Source organism: Malus sylvestris, chromosome 9 (assembly GCF_916048215.2).
Source record: "Malus sylvestris chromosome 9, drMalSylv7.2, whole genome shotgun sequence".
In the NCBI taxonomy this organism is placed as follows: Eukaryota; Viridiplantae; Streptophyta; class Magnoliopsida; order Rosales; family Rosaceae; genus Malus; species Malus sylvestris.
This window is the reverse complement of record NC_062268.1, coordinates 15,950,125-15,963,250: the sequence shown is the minus strand read 5'-3', so window position 1 is coordinate 15,963,250 and position 13,126 is coordinate 15,950,125. Positions and strand designations below refer to the sequence as shown.

At 36.7% G+C, this 13,126-nt stretch overlaps 1 protein-coding gene, 1 long non-coding RNA gene and 1 pseudogene across 9 annotated transcripts; all 3 read right to left on the bottom strand.

The window, feature by feature from the left end:
• Positions 1 to 474: 474 nt before the first annotated feature.
• LOC126582831 (uncharacterized) lies at positions 475 to 6,001 on the bottom strand. 8 transcript variants are annotated; one of them, XM_050247048.1, is made up of 9 exons: positions 5,770 to 6,001; positions 5,144 to 5,306; positions 4,326 to 4,497; positions 3,772 to 3,827; positions 2,280 to 3,326; positions 1,991 to 2,125; positions 1,432 to 1,722; positions 1,264 to 1,320; positions 475 to 845 (listed from the first exon to the last, which is right to left on the bottom strand). In XM_050247048.1, the coding sequence occupies exons 2-9, from the start codon at positions 5,270 to 5,272 to the stop codon at positions 681 to 683; spliced, it is 2,052 nt and encodes a 683-aa protein (XP_050103005.1). In that variant the 5' UTR covers positions 5,273 to 5,306; positions 5,770 to 6,001; the 3' UTR covers positions 475 to 680. The 8 variants fall into 8 exon arrangements, with proteins under 8 accessions (XP_050103005.1, XP_050103004.1, XP_050103001.1 ...); XM_050247047.1 differs by having other exon boundaries at positions 1,991 to 2,128; positions 5,144 to 5,313; positions 5,770 to 6,000; XM_050247044.1 differs by having other exon boundaries at positions 1,991 to 2,128; positions 5,770 to 6,000.
• A 2,962-nt stretch (positions 6,002 to 8,963) lies between these two features.
• Positions 8,964 to 9,692, bottom strand: LOC126583447 (40S ribosomal protein S3-3-like; annotated as a pseudogene).
• Positions 9,693 to 12,270: 2,578 nt separating this feature from the next.
• On the bottom strand, positions 12,271 to 13,126 carry LOC126583448 (uncharacterized). The gene is made up of 3 exons (XR_007609749.1): positions 12,938 to 13,126; positions 12,718 to 12,865; positions 12,271 to 12,599 (listed from the first exon to the last, which is right to left on the bottom strand). It is a non-coding gene; the product is annotated as an uncharacterized LOC126583448 (long non-coding RNA).

Genomic DNA, 13,126 nt, shown 5'->3' with positions numbered 1-13,126 from the left:
TGCGGTCAATTATTGTCAGGTACTGTTTATGTTTAATTTTAAATAAAAATATTTAATATGATTTCTGACTGCACTATGTACGATGAATTGACACAATTCACAAATTCCCGAAATCCTCACAAAGAGGATCCGGATTTCGGTAACTTAACATGGTTAGTCTCTTTGGCTCACTCCACAAATTTAATTCCACGAGTAGAATAGTTCATTATTTAGGTCCTAATTCAAGATTTTCTTCACCAAAATCCCAAATCTCAAATCAGATAGCTTTAGCCTTCTTTGGTTCAAAAGGTAGCGTTAGACTTCGGTTATTGCCTTAAAGTTTTATTATTTATTCGCGACCTATTCTATTTATCAACCAAGATAATTATCGACCGTAACAAACAAAAAAAGGGTAATTAGTCACTTTAAACATGTTTGACATTCGACTGATCAACCGGCAAGTGTCCGCCGGTCAACTTGCCGTGCAAAAATTGATCAATTTTTAACATCAGGCATAAACCCTATCATAATAAATTAATAACTGAGTAAGAAATTGTGTTAGGAACTTAGGAGTCAGAGAATGTATCGTAAATATGTTTAAGCCTACATCTAAGCAATCCCTCTGCAGCACATCAGCCATGGTAACAAGTGAATGTCAGCAGAGGAAAACGGTTACAGTCCAGCAGTCCTTATATACAATGTTACAAGAAGCCTGGTCGCAATTGATGCACGCTTCGACTGCTACCAGTGGCCAGCTTGCTCGGCCCTAGATTTGGCGGTACCTGCACCTGCATCTCAGCAAGCTCTCTTACTTTTAACAAAATTGATGCCGGGATGGGTACTGAAGCATGTTTCCGGGAGTTTATCTGCACAATTCCCCACAGACAAACCAAGTTAAGTCGGTACTCAAAAGAACATCTGGAGAGAGAATCAATGGCGTATAGTGTACTATATACATAGGCATATTTGATTCCTAGTACAGACGCCAAACATCTGTTTGCAAGTTACGATGAAGTGAACCACCATAGGGCAGTAGATTTTGCAGTAGATAATAAATATTCAAATATGCCAGTTCAAGTTGTAAAATACTATGGAGACGTGATCAAAGTTCGAAAATTTTATTTACAGAATATTGGAATCTCTGGAAGATAATATTTGAATGCAATATTAGTATTTAAAGGCTGAGCAAAGAGTTCAAAGAAAGCTTGCATTTGAAAGAGATGGGAAGTTCCACACTTCCCGTCTAACCAACTCATAAAAGAGAGGTAAGGGGAATGTACTCACTCCATCATCAGGAGGCGTTTGCGCAAAGCTAGCCTTCAGCAGGTTTCTCCACTTGTCCTGCAAAATGACACATGTTTTCTCAGTGAAATGTATTCACCATTTTTTTAGTATAATTGGATGCCAAATGAACTTGGTATCTTGAATACAAATTGTACAGCAAAATCATACCTTGAGATCAACAGAAGTGCGATATGAATACGATGCAAAGGAAAGCCTTTTGATCTCAGACCACCTCCCAGTGCCACACTTAGAGACACCCTCAACTAATTTTATAACCTCAACAAGAGTCCAAGCTCGATGGTGTTTCCTTCTCATTCCACCTTTCGCTGTGGGAATCTGGGCTGTACCATCATCTGAATTGTCCTCGGATGAATCTGTCTGTTTAATGCCCAAGTTCTTTCGCAGTTCAATTGTGCCCATTACTGAGCGACGCTTGTCTTTCTCTGGTTCAGCAGTACACTACATAGGCAACCAATTAACATAACAAAAAAATTAGCATGCAACCAATTGAAAGGTAATTCAGTATAGCACTCAAACAAAAGGCAAACCATGATATTAAAAAAAAATGTCATTACCCCCGTTAGTCCTCAATAATACAAAATGCCAGTCCAAAACTAATAACCGGCTACACTAACGTTATCGACACATTATCAAATTCAAACACACATGCCCATAACTCAATGTGAAGTAAGAATAATGGAATCCAGTTAAGCAAACTTGATCTTACCCGTGGCTTCATCCGTTCAGAAGCAGATCTGATTTTCAAGACTTTGTCTGCATGCTCACTCTCTGATACAGAACTACGCATACTAAAGGCCTCTTTTACAAGTTTAGCTGTCACACCCATTCCACTCATATCAAACTTCTACAAATAAAAAATCAAACGCATTCAGGTATTGTGTCGTACAGATGACTTATAGTGCTATATCATAATCGTAATTCCTATGCTTAAGAAGAAAAACAAAAGAAATGATAAAGCAACTCGTATTGCCATATTATATAAGGGTTTTACCTACCATAAGGGCCATAATATTTTTCCTTGGACGGCTTCTACGAACTCGAGAAACATAAGGAACCTGAACCCCAGATCCGCCAAGAGAATCCAACCTAGTGACAAACGTTCTCTCATTTGAAGGGACATTTGTCACATTTCCTAGAGGGTCCGACCTGGTGACAATAGCTCTCTCATTTAAAGGGACATTTCCAAGAGGCCAACAAGATTTTGGAGATGTTTGTCGTTGTCCCGCACTTTTAACTGGACTAATCACTTTTGGGCTACAATCTTTTGATTCAACTTCAGAAAGCTCTTCAATATATCTCTTAGTGGGCTTTCGAACTCGTTTGGCAGCTCTCTGATCTGTGTGAAGGTCCTCACTTCCACAATCCAGTTCTGCACTAATGTTTACCAATCTCTTGCCCGAAACAGTGACATGATTTTCCATTTGGCTACTGTGGCTAGTTGGTGAAGTTTCATACCCAAGATTCTTTGCTTCACCATCTGACCCCTCAGTGAGCATACCATCTGCATTCTGAATGCTATCATCTTTACCCTTGTTCACCAATTTGTTATCTACAATAGTGAAAGTTGTTGAAACATCACAAGAGTTAGTCAACCCCATTGTGATCCTCCTCTTAAGCCACAACTTGTCCTTAACAGTACTTTCTCTCCCAAAAGTTGCCCGAAATAATTCATGAAGTTCTCTAATTGATAGGTTGTCCAAGCATATCTCCCCCTTTAGTGTATTAACATCAGGCTTTGGACTAGTGCAGATGACAGAAGCTGATGACCCACTTTCTATTGGTCCATCCAGCGGTTGTTTTGAGCACTCCCCAATTCTCCCAGATTCATTAATATGGCTTCCATCTGGACTCAGTGATGAAGAAGGAACAATATCCTGCAAAGGAATTTCAGATTGCAGCTTCTCATCAATAGCAGGTAATTTATCATGCTGATCAGAACACTGGATGTCTACATTCATAAAAGCAGAAGAAGGATCAGGAGATCCACATGCTAAGCGGAGCCTCTCCTCCTGTTTGACCTTTTGCAACATCTCCTCGATGTACTACAAGAGATTTTAGAGGCCGAGAAGGATCCAAGACGATTAATAACTAGATATGCTAAAATTGTACACATACTTGTAGAGATGCAAGAAAAAGAAGAATTGAAATAAACTATCTATAAGTTTAAGAAATGAACAATCAAACCAGTTGATAAAGAAATACGCCACTAACACATAATACAGATGATAAATTTCAAAATCAAGAAATTCCTTTCTACAGGATTAAAATGCATATAGCCGCTAGGAAATATAACTGCTGTACAAGGGGTATCTGTAAACATATCCAAGCACTTGAATCAATTTATTAAAGAGACATAAAGATAAAGTTATCCAAAAGAAATATGCTATTCAGAACAGTCATAGCAGGCCATAAGTTTATGCAAGATAGTACTCATCCATCTGATTCTACAACAGGAGGAGATTTTATCCAGAGAAAGCAAGTCAATACCTCAAGCCGTGCACATAATTTCACATCAGCTTCTGTGTTCTCTGAATGTGAGACACCTGGAAATGTATTGCTCTGTGAGAGATGAAAACCATTACAGAACCAACACCATAAGATATAAAAATAGAATGTCTTCAAATAATTTAACAAACCAAGTTCTACAACTAGTTTCTCACAAAGTCATTTTTCATTGAAACAATACTTCACTAAGTCAGGGAAACAATAGGTATGCAAAACATATCTTGAATATAAATGAAAGTACCCAAAAAGTAGTCACTTTGGTGTTGAATATAAATGAACTCCAAAGCCATTGAGGAGAAAAAGTAAGTTGGAATAAGATTTGTCAAACTAATTTTGAGAATTGAGATTTGAGATGCGCATGTAACTGATTCAACACAAAAATATGAATAGATAAAAATCAGACTCCAATAGTCATTATATACAGAAGTTATAGCTTAAGGTTCCAAATTGCATGCCCTTAAAGTTACTACGTAAAATAATCCATAATGATACAGATGGAAATGAAATAATTAGTCACAACAATAAATCAAATAGACCTTCTGAGCTTTCTTTCTGAGGTTTCCCAGAGGAAGACTCTTCATTGGAAATGCACCAACCATTTCCAGCCTCTGTAATAACAGGTAATTCAACCATCTCATCAACAAGAAAATCCTCAACTTCCATTACTTCATCATCTGTTGCTGGCACTAATCTCCCATCACCTTCAACCTGGAATCAAATAAGACGTTATGAATCTAAAGAAAACAAAATAAATGGCAATGAAATTTTCGAACATGAAGTAACAAGTCCATAGTTGTAACTGCAGTGCAATTTTAAGTTTCCCCCTTAAAGAATTATGGAAAACCTGTCGCCAAACCAAAAAATGGCCTCTCATTTAATCCAAGTATAAACCTTGAATTTAGAATTGGTGACAAACTAAATCCCCAAAATCAAAGCTTTAGAGAAAGAACATATCAAATTGTAAAGCTCAAGCTTCAATTCGTATCTACTATTATTTTCTAAACTCTGATTCGCCCAGAAGGCAGGCAGCAGCCTGGCTGCTTCTAATTGTACTCATTAATTGATGGCTTGACTGCTTCTAATTGTAATTTATGAATAAAATAACTGTTAAAATCTCTTGATCGATATACAGTCCTTTATAGGCTCTAAAGCAGTATCATGAACGCCCATTACCCAAGCCTATCAAGTTATCATGTTTCTGTACAAATTTGAAAGTTAAACCAATCATAAGGAATGTTAGCACACTTATACCTGGCAAAGAGAACAGAAAGAAGCGGCTTACACTCCAATTTTATGTACACAAAACTACTAGCACCAACAGAACAGTTGAACTTTTAATGCAAATGAAACATACCCGAACGAGCTTGTATACAACAGGATCGGCAATCTGCTTTGGCGAAGACAAAGAAGAGCTACTTTTCTCAACCCCACTCTCCTCACACATCCCTTCATCATTCCCCTCAACACCGACCACTGTTTCCATGGAAAATCCACCACATGCAACTCAAATACACAAACTGAAACCTCAAAACCAAATAAACAAAAACAAAAAACAAAGTAAATGAACAAAGTTAACTTCTATAATTTTCAAAGGTAATAAAAATAAAATCTCATCCACTAAAATATAAATGCACCTAGAATTCAAAACAAATAAACTCCGATTCAAATACTCAAACCTGCAATTCAAAATTCAAAATTTTCGAAAACTGAAAAGAAAACAGCAAAAACGAAATTAACACTATATCAAATTACATTTCCTCCAAAGACAGCAAATTTCCAATCCCAATTACATAAAACTACATTTCTAGTGAGAGAAAGGCACCATTTCAGGCAAAACTGCTAAGTAATTCAAATGATATCACAGTAAAAGCCGAGAATTTACATGCAGAAGCACCAAAACACTAGAAATTGTTCAAAATTTTCACATTCGGAGCAAATTTGAACAGCAGATGAAGCGAAATTAAGTAGGACGGGGCTCACCATAGGACTGTGAGAATGAGGAGCGAGTTGACTCAGTCCTTGCGAGTGTAAAATTGCAAGGATAGCGACCGATTCGAAGCGCGCCGGGCACTGAGTTGGGAAGAAGACGAGTCGTTTTCTGAGAGAAAGCTTGTGCGGGAAGCTTTGAGGAAAGGGAAAACAATCGGATTGGTCTGCTGCTGCACTGCGCCCGTCAGTGTGCGCTTCTGCTTTTTTGGCTCGCTTTTTTAGTACGCTGTGAGCATAATGTCGTACAGCTGCGGACTCCAAACTCTACTTCCAATGCAGTTCACAAATGGGACTTGGCGTCCGGGTCACTTTAAATTTTTTGTTTTTTTTTTATTTATTTTTCTTTTTGGGTAGAATTTTTTTTTTTATTTGGCTTAAATGTCAAACTGATCTTGATGTTCTACTCATTGCGTCAATTAGTCTCGATGTTTTTAATTGCCTAATTTAGTTATCGTGTTTATTTTCACTAATCAATTAATGACATTCAATCCAATTTATTTATAACAATATCTATTTGATTTACAAATTTGAAAATGATAAAAGTACAAATTAGATGAAAAATTACTCTACCCCCCCCAACTCTGGGACATTCTCCCCTCTCCCATTTTGCTTCCCCCCCCTCTCCCTCTATCACAACCTTAAATAATTTTCAGATTGAAAGTTTTGTCTCGTATATGTATTATTTCTCATTAATTTGCATATTTATGTAAATTTAAATTTAAATAAAGAGAAAGTGTAATATATAGTTCTTTCGATTGTGATTAGTTTCTCGATTGATTATGTTGATGCACAAAATCAGCGAGGACTTTGGTACAACAGAAAGTGTTAAGTTTGTGACCTTCGCTAGATTGCTCCAGTCACTACTGTGAATAAGTATGTAAATGGATAAGAACAGGGAAGCAAACACAAGATGTACGTAGTTCACCCAGATTGGCTACGTCTACGGAGTAGAGGAGTTCTCGTTAATTATGAAGGGTTTACACAAGTACATAGGTTCAAGCTCTCCTTTAGTGAGTACTAGTGAATGATTTAGTACAAATGACATTAGGAAATATTGTGAGAGAATGATCTCTATTTATAGAAGAGAGTTTCTAGTTTCATTCTGACATTGACACGTGTCGTGTTGTGATTGGCTTCTTATGTTGACACGTGTCGCGCTATGATTGGCTTCTGATGTCGACACGTGTCGCGCTGTGATTGACCTCCTAATTGGAGGGAAACTCTTTTGGGTCTTTGACGGTATAACGTTGACCGGTGCTTAGTAGTTTCGGGATTGGTCCAGTATGGTACAAACAGATTTCATGGTCGAAAATGAGGTGGTCGGTTTTATGTTTCTTAGGACTACAATGATGGAACTTGCGCGGTAACAAGTGAGGTTGAGGTGGATCTAGAGATGCATTCGTTAAGTTACATGTGTGGCTAAGGTTGGGGTTTGGGTCAAGGACAATTCGGTCTCATTTAGCATTGGGGACAAAACATTTGCATAATATTGGTTCCTGTGTATGCATGTAAATCATATTCAAATATGTATGTTCTTGTCCTCAGTTGCTTTGTTTGGGCAATTATTACTTTTCTTAGTCGCCAATGGCGGATTCTAGGTAAGGTACTGAAGGCTTCAATTTTTGTTTTTTTTTTTTTGGGGGGGGGGGGGGTGAATGTGAAATTGTAAAAGATATTGACTAGGGTACCTTAATTTGTAAAAAAAAATGGTTTATTTTGGTTGATAATATTTTGGTATAAAATGGTAGAAGTGTATCAATTTGTTTCATTGTTATTTACTCAAATTCTATCTTATTTGGTTAGTCCTTTTCTAATATTTATGTGAGAAAGGGAAGAGAGAGAGGAGGACAAAGATATTTTTTTTTCATTTTGTATGTAAAAGGGTTGAAAACCGAACCAAAAACGTTTGAAACCGCACCAAATCAAATGGTTAGGTTTCATTTCGGTTTTGGCTTCAAACCATATTGATTGTAATAACATCTTTATCTATGTTTACCAATTGAGTCATACTCATCTTCTAACCAAAGAAGTTTTACCCCATTTCTTATCCTCATAAAGAAGTTTTTTTATTTTTCCTCAAGTTGGCCTGATAAAATTTACATTGTCGACTACGATGTTTTCTCATTCCAGATGTACCATTAATGCTTAAATCGGCCGCAAAGTTACCATCATTTGTATGTTCCGGGTAATAGACACATTTAGCCCTAAGTCTTACATGTGGAAACGTTACCAGTTTATCATTTCCATCTTTTACCACATTCATTTCTCGATCCTTAAGTGAGCCTTACCAGGGTCTTAACTTGAGAAGACAAAAATGTATGCGTGCATTGAAATCTGGGCCAAAAATTAATTTGTGTGAACTTTGTTAATTTTGGGCCAAAAACTGATTGGGCGTTTTATTTATTTATTTTTTTTGTTTACAAAAATTGAAAAACAGCCACTGTTCCTTAAAGGCCCAGAACTGAACCTATACTTGGACCGAATAGGTTCGGTACTAAGTTGGTACAACCATTCATACCGTACAAAAAATTTTGCTATAGGTTCGGTTTTGGTACCACTTCGGTACCAAACCGTGCCCAGGCCTAGTTTAGATTAACCGTTACTTGGTTAGAATATGAGTATACCCAAAACCGTCAACTCTCAGTTAATTATTAGCATATGAGCCACACATATTAGATTAAATCGAAACTTTCCGTTAATTGTTAGCATGTGAGACTTAAATATGAGGTTAACTTTACCCTTTTAGTTATACATGTGAGCCTCATGTGTTAATAATTAATTGAGAGTTGACGAAATTTTCAATTATGAGCCTAAATCCTGACATCCTTCACCACAGAGGCTTAAATCCTAATTTTTTTTTACCACATGAACTATTTTCCGACCACCCTACCACTACAGGAACTATTAACCCAATTAAGCCCAAACAATATTCCTATTCAAAAGGACACTTGGTACTACAGTATAGTAATATTCTTCTTCACTTGTAAATGAAAGATCTTATATTTGATTATCGCCTTCACTTGTAAATAAGAAATCTTATGTTCGATTCTCGCTAAAGACGAATTTAAATCATATTATTGCTAACCCATTGTGAAATCTAGCCCACCCTGATCTTCCTCTGGTCTTCCTCTTAAAAGATGAGGTTCTTAAGTTCACGACTCCCAACCCCATTAATAAAAAAGAAATAGAAGAATTATCTTTGAATTTAAATTTTAACCATAAGAGTAAATACAAAGGGACGCAGCCCAATACTATTTCCCATACGAAGTTAAGATTCCAACAGCAAAAGTCGGGAGGACACAAACGCGGGTAACATACAGAGCATGAGTTGCTTTTTCTATTTGCTGGCTAAGAAAATTACAATTCTAAAGACATAATCTCATTTCTCATATTCCAATCGGGTACAAACAGGCATCCAACTAGAAATGAGATTATGCGGATTATGAGAAATTAGTATATTGACTAAAAAAATGGTATGAGCATGCGTTAAAACAACTCTAAGCAGCGACAAGGCCAACTGGTATTTCAGACTTTCGGTTGCCACAACTGGGGGCCTGATCTGATGTGGTCCTCTTTGGGTTGGTGGATGGTGACCAGATCAGGTAGGGGGGGGTGTTTTGGAGCCTTGCTTCCCCTTGGGATCCCAATCGAGAGTGATTTTGACCTTAATCCCAAGAACACCCTGAAAAATGGATATACGAAAAATAAGTAAAGATAACAAAAGCACATAAGAGCCAGAAAATGGTGGAGGAGCTAACCTGTCTAAGAAGCACATGCGGCACAGCAGCATCGATATATTCCTTTACAGGCTGGCCAGAGGATATCATGTATCCATCCTTGAATTTCATAGACTTGGCACGCTGAGCCCTGATTTTGCCACTAACAATGACCCACAGGTTGTAGAGTAGAAAGATTCATTGTACCATGTTGGTGCAGCCTAATAAGGTCAAGTGGAAAGAACAGCTTTCATTCGCACCTCGCATCCCTTTGCACCACTTTCCATGACAAATCTACAAACGCCATAGCATGTCCTAACAAAAAAAGAAGGTAAAGGGATGATCAATAGAAGTCGACAAACCCAAATACCTAGGTAATAACTAAAGCATAATGGTTGTGCAAAAACAGATCTGTACAAGCCCTAATTATGGCATAAACCAGGCAACACAGAACAAGGAAACAGTGTATCAATATATGTGGTCAAGCCCAACAGTGTAGGTTAATGTCATAAGGACTATGGTTCTGAAAAGAACAGTACTAATTGATTAACTTTTTTTTTTTTTAGAAGATACTAATTGATTAACTCAGGATTGAAATTAACTGCAATTAGTAATGCGTGTTTAATTAATTGATTCCCTTTTAATTAATTGATTCCCTCAAGCACGCTGACAATTAATGACTATATTAGGATTGGTTTTTGACCCAAAATAAAAAGTATATTAGTATTGGATAATACAGGAATGCTATGAAATGTAGGAGTTCCCGAACTCCAAGAACTATTAACAGTTCAAACAGACTAACAAAACTCCAAACATATAATGTAAGCATTCTTGAGGATCCTCTTAACCCATTATTGTATCGTAGGTAGGGAAAATGTAAAAGAATGCTAATAAATTTGACAAGATGGTGGGCACGCAATTGACAAATGTATTTTCCTTTTGCAAGACTAACCTATATCCCAAAATAAATAGATGTTAACAGCTTAACGGGTTCTCTCACAACAGTGGGCTTGGATTTTGCAAAAAGTGATAAGTCAACTTAAATAGGTGGATCATGGATACTGAACTCGGATATTTAAACTTATAATTAGCATGTAAAACATTGGCCACTACAGCTTAAGCTTTGAAGCTGCCAAGTAACATTTCATGCTGGTGATGACTAGTATATTAGCTTTGAAAAACAAAGGAATGTTATGAAATGTAGGAGTTCCCGAACTCCAAGAACTATTAACAGTTCAAACAGACTAACAAAACTCCAAACTGCAATTTAAGCATTCCAGAGGGTCCTCTTAACCCATTATTATTATGAGTAAAGGGAGATAAAATCTGAATGCTATAGCGACTAATGATACCATCTAGAAACAGTAGACATGTGAAATTGTTTTCTATAGAAAGAGATCATCTCTGTTGCGTGGATGTACAAACTGTACTTAATTAATTGCAGATGTACATACGTAATTATTTGTACTAAAAATTGCGAGTAAAAAAGAGTTGCAGTCTACGGAGTAACACTTTTGTTAATATAGATTAATGCTAATAGATTCCCATGAATATATACAAGTGTGCAATTTCAGGAAGCAATTCGATAGTTCATAGAGATAATGCATAAGATATAATGATATGTTGGATACTAAGAAATTTGACACTTATCATTCCAACAGGAGTAACATTTATGTAATGCTCAATCATGTTTGAAACTTAATTAGTCGTAAATGTTTGTACTTCATTTATTTCCCTCAATCACAGTGATGTTCAATGACTGGCAGTTTAGGTTTGGATAACACATAAATGTTATGAAATGTAGGAGTTCCCGAACTCCAAGAACTATTAACAGTTCAAACAGACTAACAAAACTCCAACCTGTAATGTAAGCATTCTTAAGGATCCTCTTAACCCATTATTGTGAGTAAAGGAGATATATTATTGAATGCTAAAGCTAATAAAATTGATATGTATGAGTGTGTGTGTGCGTGCATGCACGCAAGTTTGAGTTTGCATATGTGCATTTGCGGGTGATACAATAAATGTAGAAAGAAATCGTATAAAATATAATGAGATGATGGAGGTCACATCCCCAACAATAAAAATCTCTAATGGAGTGGTACCTATGTGACAATAATTAGTGAAATGCTTTTTCTTAATTTCATTCCCTTGGTCAAACCGAGGCTCACTGACTAGTATATTAGATGCGGAAACACAGGTACGGTATGAAATGTAGGAGTTCCCGAACTCCAAGAACTATTAACAGTTCAAACAGACTAACAAAACTCCAACCTGTAATATAAGCATTCTTAAGGATCCTCTTAACCCATTATTGTGAGTAAAGGGAGATATATTATTGAATGCTAACGCTAATAAAACTGATATGTATGAGTGTGTGAGTGTGTGCGCGCCTATGTGCGCAAGTTTGAGTTTGTGTATGTGCATGTGCATGTGATACAATAAATGTAATAGATTAGAAAGAAACCACATAAGATATAATGAGATGATGGAGGTCACATCCCCAATAATAAAAATCTCAACAGGAGCAGCACACCTATGCGACAATAATTAGTGAAACGGTTTTTCTTAATTTCATTCCCTTAGTCAAATTGAGGTTCACTGACTATTATATTAGATGCGGAAACAAAGGAATGTTATGAAATGTAGGAGTTCCCGAACTCCAAGAACTCTCCATAAGTAGAAGAATGCCTTATCTATACCGAACCTATTGTTCTGTAATTTTCCTTTTAAGAAGAAACATATTCTATTGCAATATCTATAGTACAGAATTCAATTCCGAAACAATTGAGTTGTCGTGAAATCTTCACTGCACTTAATAAGGTCCACATATTTCTTTCTTAAATAATCTCATCCTACGAAATTACTAACACTGAATCTTCACATTTTCTTATGAATTGCTCATAACATCAATAATTGAACTTCGGGGTCATTTCCGAAGCCTTATCCTCAAGTAGATAAGCATATCAGTAACCAAATCAATTCGACTTTTAAACTTAATAATCTCAACATTGAAAAATTGGACACACTTTTTACCAAAAAAAAAATATATATATATATATGCAAGCACTAGTGTCAGCCTTGATCTTCCATTTTCTCAGGGACCTAGCCAACAAAATATTAAAAAGATCAAAGTTACTAACTTTCAGCTAATTGCGTAGTGTAAATCCACATAAAATCTCATATTCAACCAAAAATTAAAATAAATAAATCAATGTCATACCGAGAACGTTTTGAGTCCAAGTGGCTCTGACGATGATTTCGGTCAACACCGGCGTAACCCTAACTTCAACGCCCGAGTAGCCATCCTACGCCAGATATCCGGTCAGCACCTCGTTCGGCTCCGCGAACAACACTCCGTCGACCACAAACTGCGATACGCAAATGAAATTAGATAACAAATCGTATTCTTTCAAAGGGGTGGAAATCGTCGGAAAATTTACATTAGGGCGTGTATGGACGTCGAAACCGCATTCGTTCAAAGGTGAGACCTTTCGCTTTTTGCTAGTTGCCGCCTTGGTTGGTCGGCGCCGCTTTTTGGGACGTTCGGTGAATTAAAAGGAAACAAAAAAAATACCCCTCTGCTGCAGCTGCTTAGCAGCTTTTGTTAGTTGCTTTATTTGGAATTGGAA